Below are 23,782 nucleotides of genomic sequence, written 5' to 3' on the forward strand. Positions count from 1 at the left end.
ATTTACCCGGTACTCAAAGTTCCGCTCCGGCACCCAAAAACCGATTTTGTATTAGCCCCTATGGCGGAGTCCAATTAGTCCACTTGCTGCATGAGCCCTTTTTTCCTGTTTCCCATTATGGGACCACTGCAGCATGCTGCTGTGCGATTATATTTGACAATATAATGCATCGCAATCCACATAGTGTGAATACACACTAAGTAATACAGAGGCTAAATAATTATCACATGAAAAAGCTGTTAGTGATCAGTTTGGGTGACAGTTTTAGGAATGATCATTGTACAGACATGGTGCTTGGCTGAACTGCTTTATGGCTAGGGGAGGCAAATAATGAACAGAAGGCATGCAGGTTTATGATGGCCATTTAGTGATTCAAGATGGTTGATCGCTAAACATTGTGGGCCACTTCTACTAATGCTATATTTTTGCTTGAGATGCTTGAAAGCAGTTGCCTCAGGTAACAAAATCTGTACACAGCAGTAATTATTGCTTTGATTGCTTAATTTTATTGAAAAGGAGATGCATCACTTTGCTATATCCATTGTAGGTCATTTACAAAAAGAGGTGTGCAGTGAAGCGATTACTTCACTGCACATCCTTACTGAATCACCCCTATGTCCTTGTCATTTGAGAATTTGCTCATTTCTGCTTGCACTACAATAATAATAGTAAAAAAAAAACCCAACAACAGTATTGTTGCTGTTTTGCATTCGAGAATGGCCTGCACCATGCTGTATAAACTAGATATGCATTTTTTTTTTCGTTATAATGAGCTTGTCATCAGTTTTTTCTTCTGTATGAAGTGTGCAGGAATAGGTGATCTCTATACTTCCTTCATACGTTGATGACTGCAGCTGTAGATCACCCAGCATCGGGAAATTAGTGCTACATTAATCGCAGTGGAAGCATCTTTTTATAGAGGTAGTGATTCTCAGTAATTGCTTTATATATGCAGGGCCGGGTGGAATGTCCTCCCCACCCCCACTGCATTTCCAGTGGCTTTAGGGACAGTCAGTGGCAAGCTGGCTCAGTGGGGGGGGAGAGAGAGGGGGGGGGGGGGGGAGAGGTGGGGGCAGGTGTCGGGGTGGACCTCCACGACAGGGGGCGGGCCGAGTAGGAGGGATTTAGACACGGCGAGGTCTTCGGATAAGCGCTAAGTTCTCCCCCGGTATGGGCGTGGTATGAAAAGGTGGGCGGGGAGAACACACCCCCTTCCATCCTCTTGTCCCGGGAGCTGCCTCCGTTCTCAGGAGCCGCCAGAGACCGAATGGAGACAGAAGCGCCCCAGCCCGGACTGTCGCCCCCGGACTCTGCGCACGATCCTTGGTAGGACGCTCCATTTTGCTTCTCTGCCATGTGCTGTCTTCCCTCCATGTTCTTTTATGCCATGATGGGCTTCACAAGGGCATCCGATGGGGAGGTACCTGGGCATACCGCTGCGGGTAACACACAGCCCTCCGTGCAGGGACATGGGCAGAAGTTTAAAGGGGGCCTCGTTGTTCCTAGGTTTAGCAGGGTCATTGTTACCCTGGGAAGTAATTCATTGTCACCCTCTCCCAGATGCAGGAGGTGGATGAATATCGCGAGTGAGATGAGGCTGGGAGTTCCAGGTCACCAGAGTCCCTTGTTGGCTAAAGTTGTGATTGGTACTTAGGTGATCGTATCTGAAAAGGGCTAATTTGTCTTTGTGCAAGTTCCTAAACATGTCACCTTCACCACACGAGTTGTTTTTGTTTGTTCTCGTATTTTTACTGATTGCCTTACTGAATGGTACCCAGCACTCCATATTGTCTGGAGGTGATTTGTGGCTGTGCAGGATGTCTAAATAGGTTTCTGACTACCTGATCAAGTTACCGTTAAAACTAGCTATGATTTGTTTTGTTTTTCTACACTAGAATTTTATTTTTTTGTGTATACTGAGCAATATCTGTTAAAGTTACTGTGGATTTCATCTGTCTAGGAATACAATCTCATGATAATATTGTAATATAATAAAGGAGGGATGGGACACTGAATATTTGATAGATGTGCTTCATGGTAGAGCTGTTATATATTAGTATTCAACTTTATCAGGTGTTTTTACCTAGAATGCATTATAATAGTGTTGATGGTAGAGTGGGTTGTTTCTTAATATTGGAAATATATCAGGGTTCCACTAGTATTTCTTAAGCTCTACCAGTGTTGTTACCATGAATATTTGTGGCAAGTGTGTGAGTAGATTTACAGCGACAGAGTTTCGGGGGGGAAACATTCTAGGCACTACACTACTTTTTAAAGTGTGCCTGATTTACAGTAGCTTAACAAATCTGCTTGACATATACTTGTAGTTTGATGTAGAAGTTTTTCTCATTTTGACTAGCTGGATGACATCGCTATGAATTTAGACCTGTAAAGTGTACATCCCAGACATGTGCTTTGTTTTGCATTTATTATATAGTATGCATTTAATCTCCTTGCATGTTTTTTCTTTATTTTATATATGTATATTGTTGTTACATTTAAATGACGATAGAATAAGCTTACAGTACAGAGGAGCTGTAGAACTTTATTGTGCTCACTACAACTTCAATTATCCGGGCGTTACAAATTGCAATTTCTAAATGTATTTATTCAGATGTTTTACAGTGAATTTCAAGTACTTGGGCAGCTAGACAGTATATATATGTTTACAATCACAGTGTGTACAGAGACATGTAAATGAACACTGAGTATGTGTCTTTTGTTTTTATTTACTAATTTATTGGGGCATTTTTTTTGTCCTTGCAGTAAAATGTTCATCGGGGGACTGAGCTGGCAGACTACACAAGGTAGGCCAGTAACTGTTTAAAGGGGGTATGAAGATACATTGCCCTTCATGCCCATTTTTCCATCCCTGCTCTCTCCATCCATTTCTTCCTCTCTCATATGTGCATCCTCCCTCCATCTCTTTCTCTCTCCCTGTCCTCTTGCATGGACATGATGTGATTGGATTTTCCATTGCATTCTGGGATCTGTCTGCCTCACTCGTTTGTGATAGGCTGTTCTTATGTTTCTAGAGGGCTTGCGGGAGTATTTCAGTCAATTCGGGGACGTGAAGGAGTGTCTTGTTATGAGAGATCCATTGACCAAAAGATCCAGGTGAAGTTTGATTTTTGATTTTTTTATTTGCAGTAAATTTCTTACAGATTGGATGTGGTACATCAGAGCAGCAGTATAATTTTCCTTATGTTCTTCTCACCAGGGGATTTGGGTTTGTCACTTTCATGGACCAAGCTGGAGTAGACAAAGTTCTGGCACAATCCAGGCATGAACTTGACTCCAAGACGGTATGATACCTATCTTTTGACTGATTCACACGAATCTGATGACTGCTTTGTGGAAAGTGTAGCATTCAGATTTACAATGAAAGTTAAATTTGTTTGGTTTACTTGAAAGTTCTTCTGTTAAAAATCTTGCATGCTGTAAGCTTATGACTCTTATGAAGGCCAAATTTTAGTAAGGGACAACTGCGGTATAGAGTAAAACTGCATTTCGAGATGTTTCGTAACTGTCAGAAATCTCAGGGAGCGCATGTTAAAGAAACCGTTAATCAATTGCACAAAGTTTACTTAAAATATACGCAGTGCGTGTATTAGTGGTGTACTACAGCATTAGAGGCCCCGTGATGTCGACTGCTGTAGATGATACAGACTTGCTCGTCATGTGTTTGAAAAGTAAAGTATCTTTTTTATTTAGCAGGCAAGCAATTTAGACAGCATGTGGGGGAAAGCAGGTATGACACTGTGTTGTATAGGTTTTGTCATTCCCATTAGTGATGCCACACTTTAGTTTACTAAACAGAACCTAGATAGACTGCTGTGTTGAATACTGGAGACCAGATGTTAGAAGGTCGTCAGTTTGTACAAATGCTTATTCGTCACATATCCATTAATGTCTGTTAGCTTTTTAGTTATTTATTCTATCATTTTATCCTCCTAAGATGTGTATGTTTGTGTGTTTGCTTTATGATTTACTTTTTTTTTTCCTAACCTAAATTCAATAGATGTTTATAAATAAAAGGAGGTTTGGCGGTTGGTGCTGTCTTTTTTGTCCTTGAAAATGATTTTGTCGTTTCATTTGTTGTTGGCATAAAAATAGGTAAATATAGATCAGCAACAGGTATGGTAACAAGTTGCAACATGCCCTATATCATTGGTGTTGTTCTTCTCATAAGGGTGCATTTTGTCTATGAACGTGGTTGCTTATGGTAACTTTAATCTTTTTTTTTTCTTTAATGTGGGATTTCCCTAGAAATTACCAGATGTCGCTAAGCAGACGTCAACACTGTAGAATTTATTATTTTTTTTAACTAAACTACATTTAGCATAATACTTTGCTTTTAGTCTTGCTGGACAGCATAAAGCGTGTATCTTATATACCGTAGCTGGGTTGTCAGAGAATAAGTTATCCAATTAGATTATTATTAATTGGTATTTATATAACACTGACATCATCTGCAGTGTTTTACATACAGTAGTATATAGTTTTGTCACTAACTGTTCCTCAGAGGAGCTCACAATCTTAATCCCTACAATATAAATGTGCCCATCATAGTCTAGGGCCAATTTATGGGGAAGCCAATTAGCTTATCTGTATGCTTTTGGGGTGTGGGAGGAAGTCAGAGTGCCCAGAGGAAACCCACACAGTACAGGGAGAACACACAAACTCTGTGCAGATAGTGCCCTGGCTGAGATGTTGATAATTACACCATAATACTAATCCTCAAAAAAAGAAACTTTTTTTATTGTACAGTGTTATGTGGTTTTGGTCTAATTGGACTTTATGCTTTATTTCGAGTCGTCATATAAAAGTTGATCTATTGTTCCGTGGGTTGCGTTAGAAGACATTGATATTGACATAGACAGAAGTTTGAAAATTGTTTATTTATTTTTATTTAAAAAAAGGATATGAACAATTGAACTTTTGCTGGCATACAAGCTTTCTTTTGCTATAGCATTACTGTTTAATGAGGGTTATGCGTTTTGTGCATGAAACGGCTTTGATTAGTGTTCAGGGCAAGGCCTTTCTCCAGCAATTCAACTACAAGTATAGTTATATAAAGTTATTTGTCACAGAGCATGAGGACTCCAAAGCTTGTTCGTAAAAGAGGGAAGAAAAAAGGCAAAAGAAGTTCTTATTCATAACTTCTTACCCTATTCCGGCTGGCCTTTCTCTAGCGCATGACTGGTTGCTATGAGCAACAACTCAATCTTTAGCTTTAAACTGGCCTCATATAGTCAGGTTTACCTCCGTATTAAGAAACTATAACAAGCAACTGTGTGCTACGGAAGTCTTCTTGACTGAATGTGATTTGAAAGACTTGTTAAACAAGGCCTAACACTCTGTAGATGCTGGTAAATTTCATGGTGCTGGCAAATCGCATCTGAAATAAACACTGTGTGTTTGTGTGTGTGTGTGTGGACAGCTTAAGTACTATAAAACAGTCCCCATATGGAATAAATTAGGTTCAGGAAGAAAAGTAAGAAATAACTTACGGTGTTTTATATTAAGTGTCAGGTGTAGGATTTCTCTTGAAGTGTGAGTGTACTACAAATATAGAGGCTACTGTGTTTAAGCAGACAACATTAGTGTTGTGTCCAATTTGTATCATCCGTCGGAAAAGAATCCATTATCACTCAGTTTGCACAAAACATTGCAGGTAGCAGGCTCCCTTTCATCAGATTGTCATCATGCTTAGGTCTTTTCCCCGGAGTTTTATAATATTGTTGTTGCTAATGACTATTGTGATTGCGTGTGCTTCAGTTGTCTGTGCACGCTGTGTACAGGTGATGTAAATAAAAGAATAAAAAGACCTTTTGTGACCTTTTGGCTATCTGTGCCATCTTTCACCTGCATGTTTGTGCGCTTTCTAATATGTGGACTTTTTTTCCCACTTTGTGAGTGTTTGTTCTGATTCTGTTCTTTAAACAGATAGCTATAGTTACTGTCTCTTTTGAAGTGCAAGAAGAAAATGGTAAACTGTACACACCCCATATTATTTTAATATGTTCTTTATTTCTTCTTTTTTGTTTCCTGCTGAACACTGAACTTAGATGGTTTGTTATAAACAATTTGGTATACTCCCTAACACTTTGCATTGCAATGCCCCAGTCGGTGGGCTCTTGTTTATCAGTGTGAGCTGTGAGGCTCTGGGGACTGTGTCTCTGCAGACACAGGGGGAGGGGAGCACTGCTGCACATGCTGCTGTCCCCTGCTCCTTGGATGGCAAGTTTCTTTTGTTGCCTGGGAGGGGACAAGTGTGTGTTTTATACAAAGAGCATTGAATTGAAAGCAGAAGGGATCCAGTATAGAGTCTTCATTATAATTTAACTGAGGATGGAGGTGTAGAGGGTTAAGTTAATAGATTTGGGTGAGTTTGAAGGATGAATGTTTGGAGTGAGTAAGACTTGCTCTCATCGATTATTTAATATACTTTTCTCTGCTATAGATTGGTTTAGATCACGCATATATCAGTTGGGCGTTGGTTAGGACACAAATTGAACTGTATGGATACAATTTAGTGTAAGCTGGGTTTGGTCTCCTTCTTCGGAATTACCATTGTTGTGTTTGCTGCGTTAGCTTGCCATATACCTTACAAGATCGATTGTACAATCTTCACCTCATCCTACCACATATGTAATGTAAGGTCTTTCCTAAAAAATCAAATCTGGACTGTTGGTCCTCATACTATATAGATACTGGTAACATTTTACAATCAGATTGTGTATTGTATGGCTAGTCTAAAGCCTCATCAAAGCATTTAACGTATGCAGTGACCATTCAGGATCATTGTGGCTGCCAGGGTGGAGACTACAGAAAACTCCTATGTTTTGTGCCTTTCAAAAAAAGGATGTCTGTCAATTACCTTACTATAGGTGGCATTTTTCCACTGGTTGCATTATCACTGGACCAAGTGGTGAGCCTTCTGGTTTTCCACCCCTTTTCCTCTCCATAGGACAGTACCCACTATGCATGATTGGTCATAGGCTGCTAGGAAAACTGTAGGCCTAAGCTATCATTTCAGCCGGCTTTAATAGTTTTTCTGTGCTAAACAAATTTAGGCCCTCATGCTACAAAGATATGGTCATATTGAAAATAATCGATTTACAATCAAAATTGCATGGTGTATGGCCAGCATAAATTCTGTGAGGCCATAATTTTGTTTTTATAACAATAATATGTTTTATATCTAGAATTATTAAAGGAATAATGCCATAGTGTGTGTTTCGGCATTAAAGGACCACTATTGCGAACAATTGTAAAATTTAAAATGCATGTGTATAAAATGTACGTTTGTTCCAGAATAAAATGCATTACAAGTTACTTTTTTCCCATCTTACTGTGACTTCTGCTACAATACAATTTCATGACAGATTTACTGTCAGATTGATTATTTCCAGCAGGTTCGATCTGATTTCCAAACAATTTTCTGTTCACTTCTGTGGAAAATCGATTGGAAAATTGATCGGAAATGGTCCTGTTGGAAATAAACGATCTGACGGTAAATCTGTCAGAAAATTGTATCCTGTGTACCTAGCATGACAGTGGGTGGCAAAAATGTGACAGATCTGGCAGGTTTTGGACGTATCCATCTCCATTTGGGGGATTTTCTGTATTTTCAAAAGCACTTACTAAACGGCAGTTGTTCAGTCCAGCTGCCAAAATAGAGAGGCTGGTCAGCTTCCTTATAGAGATTATTTCCATAGAGTACTTTTCTACAGAATAAGGGAAATACTGATAATGCCCTGTGAGGAGATGGACTAGTCCAAAACAAAACCTGTCAGACTGTCATATTTTACTGCCTACTGTATGTGACAGCAACATAGGAGAAAAGTTATTTATTAAGGTGCATTTTATTCTGGGAGAAATGTACTTCTTTTAAATATGTATTTTCAATTTTTCGCATTAGTGATCCTTTAAAGGGACCCTGAACTGTAGATAAAAATGAAATCGGTACTTACCTGGGGCTTCTTCCAGCCCACCGTAGGCCGTGAGGTCCCCCGGCGTCCTACTGGCTCCTCTCCCAGTCCCGTTGACGGCTTCATTACCGGCGACACCCGGGCCAAGTGTCGGCCCAATGCTTCCTGACCGGTGACGCTCCGCGTCATCACACCAGCCACTATGCATCATCACGGTGACCGACATGACAGTACAGTCCTGCGCAGGTGCGGTTTTCTAACTCTGAACCATGCCTGCGCAGGCCTGTCACGCCGCCCGCCGTGATGATGCGTAGCAGCGGGTGTGATGACGCGAAGCGCCACCGGTCAGGAAGTGTTGGGCCAACACTCGGCCCTGGTGAAGTCGCCAGCAGGAAACCAAGAAAGGAGCCAAGAGGACACCAGGGGACCTCGCGGCCTACGGTGGGCTGGAGGAAGCTCGAGGTAAGTACCGATTTCATTTTTATTTACTGCTCAGGGTCCCTTTAAGTGGAATTGGCAAACACATGGCTAGGTTAACCATCCTGGAACAAACACATTTAATAGGCAAATTACACATGACCCAGTCCCTATGGGACAGTGCTTCTATCATCTTTCCTACATATATAATTAAAGCTACATGTTTTCAGCAGGTTTTTGTTACTAGAAATTGTCTCAGGTGAAAATCTAGTGAGCAGAGGTGCTTCCCTATGTCAGGAGCCTCTTCTCCAGCAGTCTACTGAGAGACTGACTGCTGTTGTAGTTCCCACTGCAAGCTGCAGCAGCACACTTCCTGCCATTCTCCTCACACAGTCATAGCTGCTTGTCACACAGCTCATCTGTACAGTAATTGGAGATAAACTGTCACCCTAGGCAATTACCAAAGATTGCTGCAGGTGACAGTTATGCCAGGTCTGTAAGTAGCTTTTGATACCTATTGACCAACTGATTTTTGATTCGGCCACTTACTGCAGTGTTATTTATGGAATACAGTGAGATAAAACCTTGTAGATGAAGCTTCCTGTGCACGTGTGTTTGGTTATAATCAAAGGCGGAGGCGCCCCAATGAGAGTTTACAGTACTTTTTGTACAAAATACGTATTCCTCTTTGGTCTGAATAAGCGAGTGTATGTAACTGCAGTGCTGGTAGAACCATTAAGATGTATGTTTGTCTCAATCCTCCCAAACACCACCTGGATAGCTCACAGGATCTTGCTGTATCATTGTGCTTGTTATGGCCATCCATAGAACGCACTTATAGTGCAGGGGTATACAAAATGGGCCCTTCTCAGTAATATCAAATGTCCAGAGTAGACTTTTATTTCTTTAAAGGTGCCCATTAATTATACAATCTTGCCACTTTTATGTAATATTAGGGACCACCTGAAGTATCAATTTAAAGTATATTCACTCTGTTTACTTTCTACTACATACATCTGGTAAGATTGCACAATCAAGATTGTATCATTAGTGGGTACCTTAAAGCCTCATCTACACGGTACAATTTTCCATAAGATAGATGAATCTATTAGATAATTTCTAACCTGTCCAATCTTAGTCCATTAGATGTCGCAACAGATTTGGGGTATTTAACAAAGCAAAATCTATTGGAAATTGAATCTTAAACAATTTGAACGTCTACACAGGATGCAATTTCTTATTAAATCTAATAGATGTGTAATAGATCTAGATCTAATAGATCTGGATCTGCTGGAAAATTGTACAGTGTAGATGAGGCTTTAAAGCAATAAACACACGAAGAGGATGACTTACATGAAGAGGGTCCCAATCCACTTATGACCCTCCTTGACATTATGCTCTTCCCATACCTGTGGTACTCTCCGCGTCTGCACAGTACAATGACAATCAATGCATGCTCTTGTCCTGATGAGTGCAGGCATTGATTGCTATTGTACTGCACCAAGTAAATTGGAACCCTCTTCACGTAAGTCGCCCTTTCCATGTGTTTATTGCTTTTAAAGAAATAAAAGTCTACTTTGGATATTTGATATCACTGAAAAGGACCCGTTTTGTTGCTTATACCCCTGCACTATAAGTGCGTTCTATAGGTGGACATAACAAGCATAACGATACAGTTGTATCCTGTGAGCTATCCAGGTGGTGTTTGGGAGGATTGAGACAAACTTAAATCTTTTTGGTTCTTCCAGCGCTGCAGTTACATACACTTGTGTTTGGTTGTGGTAACTTACTCCTTTTCTGCATACTAAATGACTATGTAACTGGACCCACTTGGGAATAAGGGTTTAGAAAAAGGGCTTTTTTTTCTTTCTAGAATGCATTCTTATGCTGTCTCTGTCTGGCTGTTCTCTCTCTCTGCTACTGGATGCTACAGGTGTCTGTGCCATTTACCTATAACAATAGTGACTAGTGTTTAGTGATGTGAAATTGGTGCATTCTCTCCTGCTCAGAGCTGCACTTTTTCCAGTTAATAGCATCTTCCTGGCCTTTGCTGACATAGCACAAAGGAATGCCTCCACAAAGGAGTATTGTTGGGATATTCTATCTCCTGTTTTGATTTCTCTCCCTTGATGCCCAGGAGAGCAAACATTCCCTGCTTTATGTCTGCTCTCTGAGGGCTGTTTTCCCTTTGCCAATCCTGACCCCTGTATCCTTCTGTCAAACAAGTGGGCCTCATATTTTATAGGACTTAAGGTACTTAGGATTTATAGTGCCAGAATCTCACATTTTTAGGGTCAGGTGTTTTTTGTGGAAAAGCAACATGTTCTGCAGTGCAGAATTGGTTTGATCAGGTAGAATCCAAACTTTTTAACAATTGATTCTGGCAGTGAAAGAATCATAAGGACTTTATAGTATAAATGTATTTATTTCCAGTATTTATATAGCGCCATCATTTCACATACCGGTATGTACTTTTCATTTAAAAAGTCACTTCACTCTCTGTCCCTCAATGGAACTTATAATTTAATGTCCCTACCACAGAATACAGACATTTTGGGTGAAAGTCAATTAATGGGGAGAATGCACAAAGTCAATGTAGATAGCATCCTTGGCAGAGATTGAACCCAGGAACCCAGAGCTGCAAAACTTTTTTTTTAATTCCAATAAGTAAGGGTTGGTTAGGAAATCTTTTTTTCAACATATATTTGTATTTTGTTTAATTTTATAGCATTGCTGTATATAATTATTCTCTTAACTACACCTCCTAGCTTTAGTTTCTGAAGCAGTGTTCACATAAAATTTGGATACCTTGCTAGATACCCTTGTCCTAGGACCTAGTTCATGGCTGTCTCTAGGCTTCCACATACCTGTAGGTCCCTTCTGTCAACATAAATTGTGAAATGAGCTGAACTGCTCTAGTGAATGTTTACAGTTGTCATGGTAACTTTTCAGATCATTACTGTGCAGATACTTTAACACAGGATCAGTACAAGATGTTTTTTTCCTAAGTGTGAGGCTGGACTGAGCTAGTATACTGTGGGTTCTCCTCTGGCTCCTTTAGTGATGCTAAAAGTTTTGTAAATGTGACTGTCTTGCTTTTAGCAGTTCTGTAGCTCTATAAAGTGACATATAAATATACTAAAACATAAAAAAAAATGTTGTGCAAAGTTCACAAATTGAAGCACTACTTTTATTTATCCAGCTCTTTATTAATTCAATATAATTGTGTTTAACGTGCAATAGAAAATGAAACCTGTTGTTTGCTATGGACAGGGCAGACACTTTCTTTTCTTTAAATGTTATACGTATTACTAATTATTCTTCTATGTGCCTTTGGCTTAGGGTTTTTTCAGGTTTTTATTTTGTATTTGTATGTAAATGTAAACTGTGTTGCATGATATCTTTGTTGTGTACAGGCCTAAGTCATTGGTTCTAAGCGCTTGATAAAAATGTTCAGTCTGTTCATGTACGAGTGTATGAGCTACATTGTAAGCTAGAGAACCAAATGCTCCAGTTATAGGGCTACCAGGCTTTTGCTACAGTCCATATCTTTGTCTTGTGTGTATGACAAGTTTTGTTGGCTTACTGGGCAGTTATGTAGCTTAAGGTGCTTAGTGGATAACAAGACAGCTTTTTTTCTTACTCAAATTATTATTTCACAGCACTGTCTGTTCTCGCTACCATATTTACAGAACTTTCAACTCTTTATGGTAGTGACTAGAATTTATAGGTTCAACCTTTTCTGAAATGGTTGCTTAGATTGTAGTTTTATTTATATTACTTAGTATCTGTTGTTCTCTGTTCTGTAATTCATGCAGATGTACACAAGACTGAAATATTTGCAATACTATCTCTTTCAGATCGATCCAAAAGTAGCTTTTCCTCGAAGAGCTCAACCCAAGGTGAGTGTTTAGGTACTTCTTTGGCGTTAGGGTTAATTGTAGCAAAAGTATTTCATCTTCCAGCAAGTTTAGTAGTTGTAGAACTACAAAAGCCAGCACACTATTCTAGTTAATAATTGGCAGATGTTTTTGTTTCCCTATGGCTAGGGGGCTTCAGGGTTCCCAAGTCTGGTTTAATTGCTCAAATTTCCTCAAAAATATTCCTGCTTGCATTCTATTAGAGATTGTCGTGCCAAACAGTTAAAACAGCAGGGAGAATAGATGGGAGGGGAGTTGTAACTATTGGAAAGCAATCGGCTTAAGTCCAGTAACTAGCAGGTGGATCGAATTGGGTCCTGCAAACACTGGCAGAACTGGGTTAATTCCCTTAAGTAGTTTGTTGACAGACGGTATCTTGGTGTCAGAGCCAGGAAGCTTAGCGCCAGGGTAATTAGGGGCAGCTGGGAGACCCTCAAACCAAGGCTCATTTTATTTATTGCTTTGATTGCTTTGTCAGATGGTTTTACATGATTTGGGCCTTTGTCAAATCTCTTACAGTAGTTATTTCACTGTACTTCTAGCTGAAGGCCTCATGAGAAGCATAATACCTGTACGCACTGGGAACAAAAAATAAATCCTTATGTCACCATGTGCAGAAACAACACCTGTGCTGTAGTCTGCTTTTAGTCCTCTGGTCAGTCTTTGCCTCAGATGTGTCTGTCACCTGATTACTCTTAAACATTGCAGATGGTGACAAGGACAAAGAAGATTTTTGTGGGCGGATTGTCTGTGAATACAACAGTCGAGGATGTAAAACAATATTTCGAGCAGTTTGGAAAGGTGAGTGTGGCTTCTCAGGGTGTGGCCTTGTGTTAATGAGCATTCTAGTTGCATTTCATGATGATTTGTCCCCTGTGGACATTAGATGACGTAAGCTTCACATACGAATTGTCAGCAAAGCAGTTTGGTAATTAGCGGAGTGTCCATCATCATGATAAAGCATGGTTGTTAGTGGGGGCTTGTGGTCTCCATGACAGCTGGAGAAGCATTCTCACCCGAGTCAGTAAAGGTGCCCATACACTCGTCAGATTGGCAGCAGACAGATAAGAAATGCATCTGATGATCTATCTGATGCGTTTTTAGAACATTTTTTACCAGGATAGAATTCCAATAGATTTCAGTTTGAAATCTGTTGAAATTCGATCTGATGGCATTTTTTTGCCATCAGATTTCCATTAAGGCCAATGCAAACTGATAAGCAATCTCATCAGATCGACCTAAATTTTCCACCCTGCTAGTTCGATGGAAATCCATCGAAATCGATCGAAATCGGCCGTCGATCGGTCGATTGGCCAACCGATTTGCGATCGATCGATCGATCGATCGCGATCGATCGGTCGGCCAGAAAATCGGCTGAGTGTATGGGCTGCTTTAGTCGCTGGCTAGCACGTGGGGAGGATTGAAAAGTAGGATGTAGGTTGGGGGGATTACTTGAATAAACGAATAATACATGTAGCTTTTTTTTGTTTTTTTTTTCAGAGGGGGAGGGAGTAGATTTGCTTTGATGTAAAGATTATTAGATAACCCAAACATATTAAAACACTGCTAATCAGATTAACACAATGCATGGCAGATCCCCCCCCCCCTCCCATCCATGGCACCTGAGGATGACCCTGCCCTACTATAAACCTATGGCAGACAGTGACGAACATGCCTTGTTATAAAGTGATTAGATCCCCATTTAATTAGAAGGTTGGAGAGATCTCTGGATGACTCGGATTTCTCTCCCATCGGCTGAAGATTATCTTGCACAGTACAGTGTTTGGAGGGGGGGGGGGGGGGGGGGGGATTTATGCACTGTGCACAGATGACCCAAGCACCCTTTATTGTACAGAGCCTCCATAGGCGAAAGGTCACCTGCACATCTTTTGATTGAAAAATAAACCACAAAGTAAAACATTTAAGTTCTTCAGTGTGAGATTATTTCATCTGTTCATTCTTATTTTCTTTTTACTACTTTGTCTTTGTACTCTTTTCCTACTTCTCTGTCCTTCACTTGTGTTTCACACTCTCTCCCCCTGATATCTGGTGGGGCCCTCTCCCCTCCCCCCATCTTTTCAGTTGCACACAAAAGCTTTTGCCTCTTTCCCTCTCCCCTGCGGCTCAGGACATACTAAGCTGCAGTCATAGTAACAGGACAGGGCTCCCAGAGCTGCTCATTCTCCAGAGAACCAAACGGTTTTGTTTCAAAGGCAAGAAACTGTTTGACCTGATGAGTAAATAAATATCTCATAGATCTTGCAGCCTGAAACTAGCAGGACCCACAGAGAGCCCCATATCGCCCACATTTCCCTGCACTGCTGCTTTCTCCCCTGAGAGCGCTCTGTACCTCATGCATTTGAATGCATTTGTTCCCCTTCAGTCTGGAGTCCCTGTGTGGCCCCCATTTCTTTTTTCTATGTAAGCCTCCTGTTTCACTATTCTCTACACTGTGAAGTGATTAAAATCCCCCTCCCTGTTTTCCTGTGTGTTTTCCCTATGTGGTCCACCTGTGTCGTTTTTAATACTTTGCACTGTTTTAGTTCAAAGTATTTTGCTCTGCCACCAGTATCCTGTATCTAGTATCTTACCAATCAGCTTATGCCATAGTTTATAATGCACTGACCGGTTTACATGTGACGTAATCAACTGCCACTCTTCCTGTGTTTTTCCTACAGGTTGATGACGCCATGCTCATGTTTGATAAAACAACAAACAGGCACAGAGGTAGGTATCCTGTGTCCATCACAGCCAGTCCTCTCAGCTATTTCACAGAAATGTGCCTCTGCAGATCTGCTTAGTGTGATTTGATAATCCTCTTTGCAGAGGGTTTTGTGTGTGTGTAAAAATGCAAGTTTCTGATGATGGGTGTTCAGCATGTGGCCAGTGCAGAGCCTGGCTGCAGATCTGGACACAGCTTCATTGTTCTCTCCCTTCCTGACACAGAATACCTGTCCATCCTCCCTCTGCTGCCTGCAGCTGTTCTTCATAAGTGACTCACTTGTGTGATTTTCTCAGCACACAATTATAAGTGCCGCACAGAGACGTCAACCTGGCCCATTCTGCTGGGATGATATTTATTTACTTCAAAACTTTGCACTGATGTTTTCACGGACTGAATGTCCATATTTGATATGAGGGGTTTAGCCATGCCTGTGCAAATATGCCTCTACAATAGAGTGCTAAGTTGTGGAGAGGTCAGACTGATTCTGAAAAAATGAAATAATACAGAAGTTTTATTAATATTTTCTAATATAACACTCAAATCCCCTGTCTGGCAAACACACAGACCCTTGTCCTCCTGTTATTGTAGAGATATATAATGCACCATAAGACCATATAGAATACTACTGCATTATGTATGTGCAGAATGATGTCATCTCACCTGCTGCAGTGTTGAGGGTAAGCTGTTGTTGATGCCTAAGTACAGGAGATGCAAGGTGGATGAGGCCCCTGCCTTCTACTCAGAAGTAAAATGAAAGAGGAACTTTTAGTGAAAAGAGGAAAAAATAAATAAATCAATACATTGCAAATGAGAACTTAAAACATAGAAGAGAGACCAATAAATGATTGATATTCGCCGTGTATTTTGTTCATATTGTTTGATCCACAATCAGGCTACGTAATCATCTTTACTACTGGAAGACATGAAAAAAGACTTTATCTATAACCACACCCCCTTACAATGCAATATGCTAAAAGATTGTGTGTGTGTATATATATATGTATGTAATATATATATACTGTATATATATATGTGTGTGTGTGTGTATATATGTATATATATGTATATATATATATATATATATATATATATATATATATATGCACAGAGGGAGATACTGGTTACTTGGCAGTTGGAGATGGCTGTTATTTCCCATAATGCAACACAGTTCACAGACAGGAAACTGTCAGGACCTAGGTCCTGACATCACACACTGGGAGGGGTTTCACCACAATATCAGCCATACCGTCTCCCTGATGATTTATTCGAGAACAGGTAAAGATTTCTCATGGGAAAGGGGGTATCAGCTACTAATTGGGATGAAGTTAAATTCAATCCTTGGTTATAGTTCCCCTTTAAACTGTAGAAGACTTGTTTTTTTAGGTTCTGTAATAATATATCATTATGGTACAATTGTTTGGTTGAGTTGCACACAGAGCAGAAGTGCTCCGATGGGTAATGGAAGGAAACAGAAAAGAATTGTATCCCAACTAAGGATAAGAAAACTCTGCAGGAATAATATTAAAGACTTTCTAACTCTAAATGATATTGTCACAGATGTATTCATCAGACAATCCATTATCTGGCTTGATGTATCTTCTATTAAAATGTTTCCTTGTGAGCTTGCACAGCTTGCCTTTCAGCATACTGCCATTCATTTTTCTCTGCTTCATAATCCCCTTATTTCCTGTCATAGCCCTCTTGTCAGTTTTTGTGTGCATTAATCCTCTCAAAGTACAGTAATATGGGGGTGTTGCCTAGTGCGACATGGTGTATTATAACAGAGATGGAATATCACAGTAGTGACGACTATGGGCAGATCCTAAAGTCACAAAAAACTCAGCATGTATGTAGGAAACAGGTGTCACATAAATTCTGCTGATAGCATAATGTTGTTGTAACATTGAACTGCTGCTAGCATTTATTTCCCAGGTATTGAACACAAGAATAAATTAGCACTTTGAGGAAAATTAAGAATATGGTGTGACAGTGAAATACAGGTTACTTCTAGAATTCAGTTTCAGTTAATAATGAGACTATGTTTTCTCTATATATTTAGTTGTTAAGGAAATCCTTTCAGCACAATGAAGCCTGTATGGCTCAATGTCTCCGCACCAGCGTTTGAACCCTCCTGCACATACATCTTAACTTACAGGATTGTATTTGCACCCTGACTCATTGTTGCCATTGTTATAGCAGAAGAGAAAGCTGCAGAGTTACCAGAGAGTTTTGTGACGACATAACTGTGATGTAAGGGTTAGCTCTGTATCACTGAGGGCCTGTTTCCACTACACGCAGATTCTGCATGCAGAAAACTGACTCCAATGAATGCCTATGGGAAATCTGCATCAGAAAAATCGCGTTCAGTGGAAACAGGCCCATAGACATTCATTTGGAGTCAGTTTTCTGCATGCAGAATCTGCGTGTAGTGGAAACAGGCCCTAAAGGGATTTTTTGCATGCAGGATTAAAGTGGAACTGAACTCTTGCACAGGACAGGAAAAAATCATTGAGAAATGCACCCTGTGTACATTTAGAGAATTTAGCCTGTTTAATTCCCCCTCATGTATGACTAATCACAAGTTGTAATTTGATCTCCCCCTGTGTCACATGACTGCCAGGGCAGAGATGGCAGCCAAGCTCATTTGAAAGCACAGGATGTTAACAATATGTCTGCTTCCATGAATCAGGAAGTAGAAACAGTGCAGATTTAATGCAGGATTTGTATCAGCTGTAACAAAGGAATGTTTTTGTTTAAAGGTTATTTTGCTGTTGCATATCTTTTAGAGCAGAGAACACGTTCTGAGTTCAGGTCCACTTTAAGCAGATGGACACTTCCAGTATTGATCAAACAAGACAATTCTTATGCTGTTTTTTTAAGAAAAGTACTTGTTTAAACTGTTTGGAGTGAGGCTTCTGTGACATTTTTCATGACAGTCACAGAGTTAATAGAACTCCAGTGTCCCGCATAGCAACAACAGCTGAACACTTGATTCCTAGCATCGCATCTTCTCAGTATCACCATTCTAGTTCCCAGTGGACTTCAGAACTCTTTATGTAAAGGCCAATGCCATGCCAGCATTTTCCTACCACTCCCATGGTGCGCTTTCCTAAATTCTTTTTTATCTTCAGGGCAGTGCAACACTCCGCTGCCTTTCCCTTCGGACAAACGTCATGCATAATATACTGTCCTTGTGTTCACAGTACCTTTTATTAGCTCCCCAGCTCTCCACAGCTAAATACAAAAGCCCACTTCTTGGTAGTCTGCCTGTCAAAGAGCAGAGCCAACCCAGCTTTTCTCTAGCTTTTTCACATGATACTTTGGTCTGCAGATGGTAGGCAGACAAGCACCTTCAGCCTACCATCTGCAGAATTGTCCATGGACATTGCAGGGCTCTGTGTGCAGATTCAATGCAATGTGTGCAGAAACTGGGCTAGGCTCACAAACTGTCACTAAGGTATGTTGAAGCAGTGGCGTCCCTGCCGTAAAACATTGCTGTAGTTGCGTGACACTAGTCTGATACTTGGCAGGAGGATTATATCCCAGAAAATCAGATTTTGAGCAGAGAAAGGCTGTTAAGAAAAACTTTCATTCATCACTTGATCAAAGTTTCATATCTATGGGTACCTTCAAACATACTGGACTATAAATGAACACATTTTTTGTATGTTGCTATTTTAAAACTGGAAGAGAAAGATATTAGTCGGGTGTAGAAAGCTTCATCTGACTAGTGCCTTGCAATGTGAACATCAATTCCTTTACATGCATCATGCACATTTGGCTTAAAGGACCACTATTGCAAAAAAAGTAGGTAGTTAAAATCTGACAGAACCGACAGGTTTTGGGCCAGTCCATTTCCTCATGGCGGATTCTAAGGGTTTTCTTTGTTTTCAACTGCATTTCCTGAACAGCAGTTGCAAAGTCTAACTGACAAACTAGTGTGCAAGTGAGTAGGGAGGCCGGCTGGTATCTTACTATTTTGGCAGTTAAACAGCTGTTCATGAAATGCTGTTGAAAACAGAGAAAACCCTGAGAATCCCCCATGAGGAAATGGACTGGCCCAAAACCTGTGAGTTCTGTTAGATTTTAACTACCTACTTTTTTCACAATAGTGGTCCTTTAAACCAGCATACATATAATTTATTATAGAGGGGAGCAAGAGGCCCCCAACTACTACACAGCATACTTCTGTGATCAGCCAAAGAGAAACAACACAGCTTTTTGCTATTGCCCTAAGTAGGGACAGCTAAAGGGACGCTGTACAGATGTAGATTGTTACTCTACTGATCAGGCAATAATCAATAAATCTCATTATAGAATTTTACAACTGCCTACCAAATATTCCAGAGTATTTCTGCTTTCTTCCATCATGGAAGTGGATAGAATTACTTAAGTTATTGCCAAATATTTTCCTATGTAAGTTATTTTCCTATGTAAGTATCAATCTTGAGCTATGTATTGACACAGGACTTCTTTCCCTTGGTTGATAGTTCAAGATCATTTCAAACACACAGTAGCAAGGAACCAGCATATAGCAATTACTCTGTTAGTTACAGAGAACGTTTTGTTTACATTTTTATTTTGTACAGTACAGTCCTTTGTATTAATTTTTTTTTTGTTTAACTGTTTTTGGATTGTGGAACAAATTACTTGAATTTCAATTAATCCTTATCGGGAAATCCGCTTTGATATAAGAGTGCTTTGGATTCCAAGCATGTTTCCAGAATGAATTATTATTATTATTTTTTTATTTATATAGCACCAACATCTTCCGTAGCACTGTACATTGTACAAACAAATAAAGGGGACCAAAAATATACATAAGAAATACAAGACACTGTACAGTCATGACATTGAATAGAATAAATACAAATACATACATAGTTGATGTGTAGTTGGTACGTGTGCATATTTTAAAATTACAGCAGTATGAGAAACACTAGGAGGAGGTCCCTGCCCTTGGGAGCTTACAATCTAGAGGGTAGTGGGGAGAATACAACAGGGAAGGAAACACAGGGGTTAGTGAGTGAGCCAGTGTGCCTTCAGTGCTGCCTATAGCGAATTATAGGCTTGTCTGAACTGGTGTGTTTTCAGAGAATTACGGTATGCTCGCAAACCAAGGTTCCATGCTACCTCTTTTTTTTCCTGTAGCATTTTCATCTGTATACGTCCTTCTTCTACATCCTTCTGTACTTCTAATGCTCTTTTCTTGTGTTCTGTCTTCCTTTATTCCTTCTATGAGATTGCTGGCTGCTGTCGGTAAAACCCCCCAAGGGGTGCTCCTTTGAATTTTCTGCTAGGGCTTCCAGTTGGTCCATTATCCTTATTGGTTGACCCATGATGGACCAGTAGGAGGCCCAGGTGGGAAATTCAAGTGAAGCACTGACGGGACCCTGATTAGTATTGCAGCAGGGATGGACAGCAGCCAGCGATTTCATTAAAACAAAAGAAGACCGCAAGAAAAGAAGAATAGATCTTTCATTCTAATTGTTACATTCAAGTGAATTGATATTCAATTTACAGTGTCCATTTTAAACTGTTAGTTGGGGTGGGCAAAGTATGGACTTCTATCTCATGTGAACCATCAGGTCCAGTGATTGCTCTGTATTATAACAAAATGGCTCTAATGTAGGACTAGATGCATTGTATGGGAAACACTGCCTTATCTTGAAGTTTTCATATTGCCTGCTACTGACCCTATATGTAAACACTTGCGTTTGATGCCTAATGACTGTTTGCCTAGTTTTTTTGGATACAGGGTGATGTCAGTTGTGCTATTACTTGGTTTTAGATATTTTCTGGAACCTCCAACCATTCCCCACCTCAGTTGCCTAGCTTATCATTTAACTTAACACCTCATGCATGCCTAGCCCTAACCTCTTCACTTTACAGTGCCCAACTTAAAACAGAACATCTTTCTCGCTAGTACACTCCACCCATTCCCTCAATAGCGCTAATCTTAACCTTTTCCTGCCTGGTGTCAATGTTAACTGGGACTTGTCCTGTGTGCATAGCTCTAAGGTATTTACTTATATCTCTGCTGCCCTATCCTCACCAAAAGCTGGCCATACATCTAGTGATATTGCGGCCCGATCGACCATCCAATTCGATCATATTATCAATTGAGATGAAAATCAGTGCCGCAACAAGCATGGTGGATCGATAAATCAACCGATTTCTGATGGAAATTGGTCGAATGTATTGATCATGCAAGCTGGAAATTTAACATTTGAGGACAGTGGCGGAGGCGACTAGGCGGTGGCTGCAGCGTCACAAGGCCAATCCATGCTGAAAATGATTGGGAATCGGCCTGTGGTGTATGGGCATCCAACAGATCTCTCTTTGATCAGAGAGAGATCTGTTTGTTAGTCAATCTGCACAAACATTGCTAGATGTATGGGCACTTAAATACTTCCCTAGACCAATAAAATTAGTCAGAGACTAATGAGAAGAGTGGGATCTATCTGTTGGTCGATCTGGTGGCTCTCAACCAGTGTAGGGCTACCACCTTAAAGGAAACCAGAGACAATTTAGAATAAAAGTTTAATGCATACCTGGGGCTTCCTCCAGGCCCATGCGCACGGTTCGCTCCCACGCCGCCATCCTCAGACTTCTGTATCACCGGTAGCGGGTCCTGTCGCTTCGGACAGTCTGCGCAAGATAAGTGCATAGAGATACGTACAGAGCGCACTTCTCTTGTGCAGACTGGCCGAAGTTACGGGACCCGGTACCAGCGATACAGAAGGCTGAGGATGACGGCGTGAGAGCAATCCATGCGCATGGGGTGGAGGAAGTCCCAGATATGTATAAAACTTTTATTTGAAATGGTCTCTGGTACACTTTAAGTGCTTGTTCACCCTACAAGAGCTTTTTAAGCTGTTTCAAGCTATTGATTTTGAAAAGCTCTTGCTAATGCAATGCTATGGGGGATTTTTACAAAATCACATCACTCCAGTGAGAACACTCATAGGATAACATAAGCAAGAGCTTTTCAAATCACAAGGCGCTTAGAAAAGCTCTTGTAGTGTGAACAAGCCCTTAGTTTGTTGGTGGAGAGTTCAAAGTAAATATTTACCTGGTTCATTAATCCAAGAACTGGGGGGAAGGGGGGGGGGTCACTTTATTAAAGGGAGGTGCAGCATTTTACCAAAGTTTTGTATTTATATGACATCATGCCAAGATGCTTTAGGCATATGTGCATGAGTCATATAATACAGGTGAAACTCGAAAAATTAGAATATCGTGCAAAAGTCCCATTTATTTCAGTAATTCAACTTAAAAGGTGAAACTAATACGTGAAATAGGAACCCATTGCAGGCTTTTTGGATTAATTATCTGATTAGAGACTGAGTCTAGAATATTGAACATTTTCACAATATTCTCATGGTCTGAGATTTTGATTTTAGGGTCCTCATAAACTGTAAGCCATAATCATCGAAATTATAACAAGGCTTGAAATATCTCTCTGCATGCACTGAGTCTATTTCATATATTAGTTTCAACTTTTTAAGTTGAATTACTGAAATAAATGAACTTTTGCACCATATTCTAATTTTTTAAGTATAAAAAAAATGAATCCAGAAAACTGTTAATTGTATATCAAAGTTTGACTTTGGGGTTAAAGTCCAATTCTAGAAAATAAATTTAATGTTGATAGTGTGCTATAGGATAGAACCACATCTGGTAGTTCTTATTGCTTCCTGAGCCCCCATCTGAAAGAATTTCCCTCACTTTGTGTCCTGCCCTATCTAAAATAAGTTTTTCTTTAGATCTTAGGTACAAGTTTTGGCTTAAGTTCACTTTAAGTAAATACTTAAAGGGAACCTAAACTGAGAGGGATATGGATGTTTCCTTTTAAACAATACCGGTTGCCTGGAAGTCCTGCTGATCTCTTTAGCTGCAGTAGTGGCTGAATCACACACCTGAAACAAGCATGCAGCTACTTCAGTCAGAGTACCTGATCAGCATGCTTGTTGAGGGGCTGTGACTGAAAGTATTAGAGACACAGGATCAGCAGGAGAGTCAGGCAATCAGTATTTAAAAAAAAAAGAAAAATCCATATCCTTCTCAGTTTAGGTTCCTTTTAAGTTTATACATGTAGCGGAGAGGTAGAGCAATTAACTGGCTTAGGTGACTGTGACTTAGGCCTGGAACCCACTAGGAGCGATTTTCTGAGCGCTTTGTGATTTGAAAATCTCTTGCTAATGTAATGCTATGGAGGGATGTGATTTTATAAAAAATCCCCCAAAGCATTGCATTAGGAAGAGCTTTTTCAAATCACTAGCGCCTTAGAAAAGGCTGCTAGTGGGTTTGAGCCCTAACACTGTTTGAGTCTAGATAGCTGATACCAGTGTATTGTATAAGATGTGCGAAGTTTGATGTCTGTAAGGCGATAAATGTGATTATGTTATTTATAATTACATTAGCATATAATAATTAATCATTATGAGAGTCTGGCCCATACAATGTCTGTATTTTTTTAAATGTCATTAATTGTGCATTATTTTAACATACTTGATCAATGACAACTATATTTGTATGATGCTTTGTCTGCCACTATGTATTTACTATGGGGGTTATTTCTAGTCCTTAAGTCGAATTTGGATGTCTGAGTTCCATTTTTCATGTTTATATTTGCAGGGTTTGGGTTTGTAACTTTTGAAGGTGAAGACATTGTGGAAAAAGTCTGTGAGATCCACTTCCATGAGATTAACAATAAGATGGTAAGTAATATCCACAAATGTGAACAACGTCTATGCCAGTATAAAAAGTGGAATCTGTTT

General features: G+C 40.1%; 1 protein-coding gene across 5 annotated transcripts in view; it reads left to right on the plus strand.

The window, feature by feature from the left end:
- The first annotated feature begins 1,198 nt into the window (after positions 1–1,198).
- MSI1 (musashi RNA binding protein 1) overlaps positions 1,199–23,782 on the plus strand; it is a 59,752-nt gene continuing 37,168 nt past the window's right edge. For 2 of the 5 annotated variants that reach the window (XM_068238705.1, XM_068238701.1), the window contains exons 1-8: positions 1,199–1,326; positions 2,767–2,807; positions 3,036–3,117; positions 3,221–3,305; positions 12,215–12,256; positions 12,983–13,075; positions 14,953–15,001; positions 23,640–23,722. In XM_068238705.1, the coding sequence (XP_068094806.1) occupies positions 1,268–1,326; positions 2,767–2,807; positions 3,036–3,117; positions 3,221–3,305; positions 12,215–12,256; positions 12,983–13,075; positions 14,953–15,001; positions 23,640–23,722 (534 nt within the window). In that variant the 5' untranslated portion in view covers positions 1,199–1,267. Of the gene's footprint in view, positions 1,327–2,766; positions 2,808–3,035; positions 3,118–3,220; positions 3,306–3,725; positions 3,752–12,214; positions 12,257–12,982; positions 13,076–14,952; positions 15,002–23,639; positions 23,723–23,782 lie in introns of those variants that run through there. The other 3 variants (XM_068238702.1, XM_068238703.1, XM_068238704.1) reach the window with 3 other exon arrangements.

This window comes from Hyperolius riggenbachi, chromosome 1 (assembly GCF_040937935.1).
Source record: "Hyperolius riggenbachi isolate aHypRig1 chromosome 1, aHypRig1.pri, whole genome shotgun sequence".
Lineage (NCBI taxonomy): Eukaryota > Metazoa > Chordata > Amphibia > Anura > Hyperoliidae > Hyperolius > Hyperolius riggenbachi.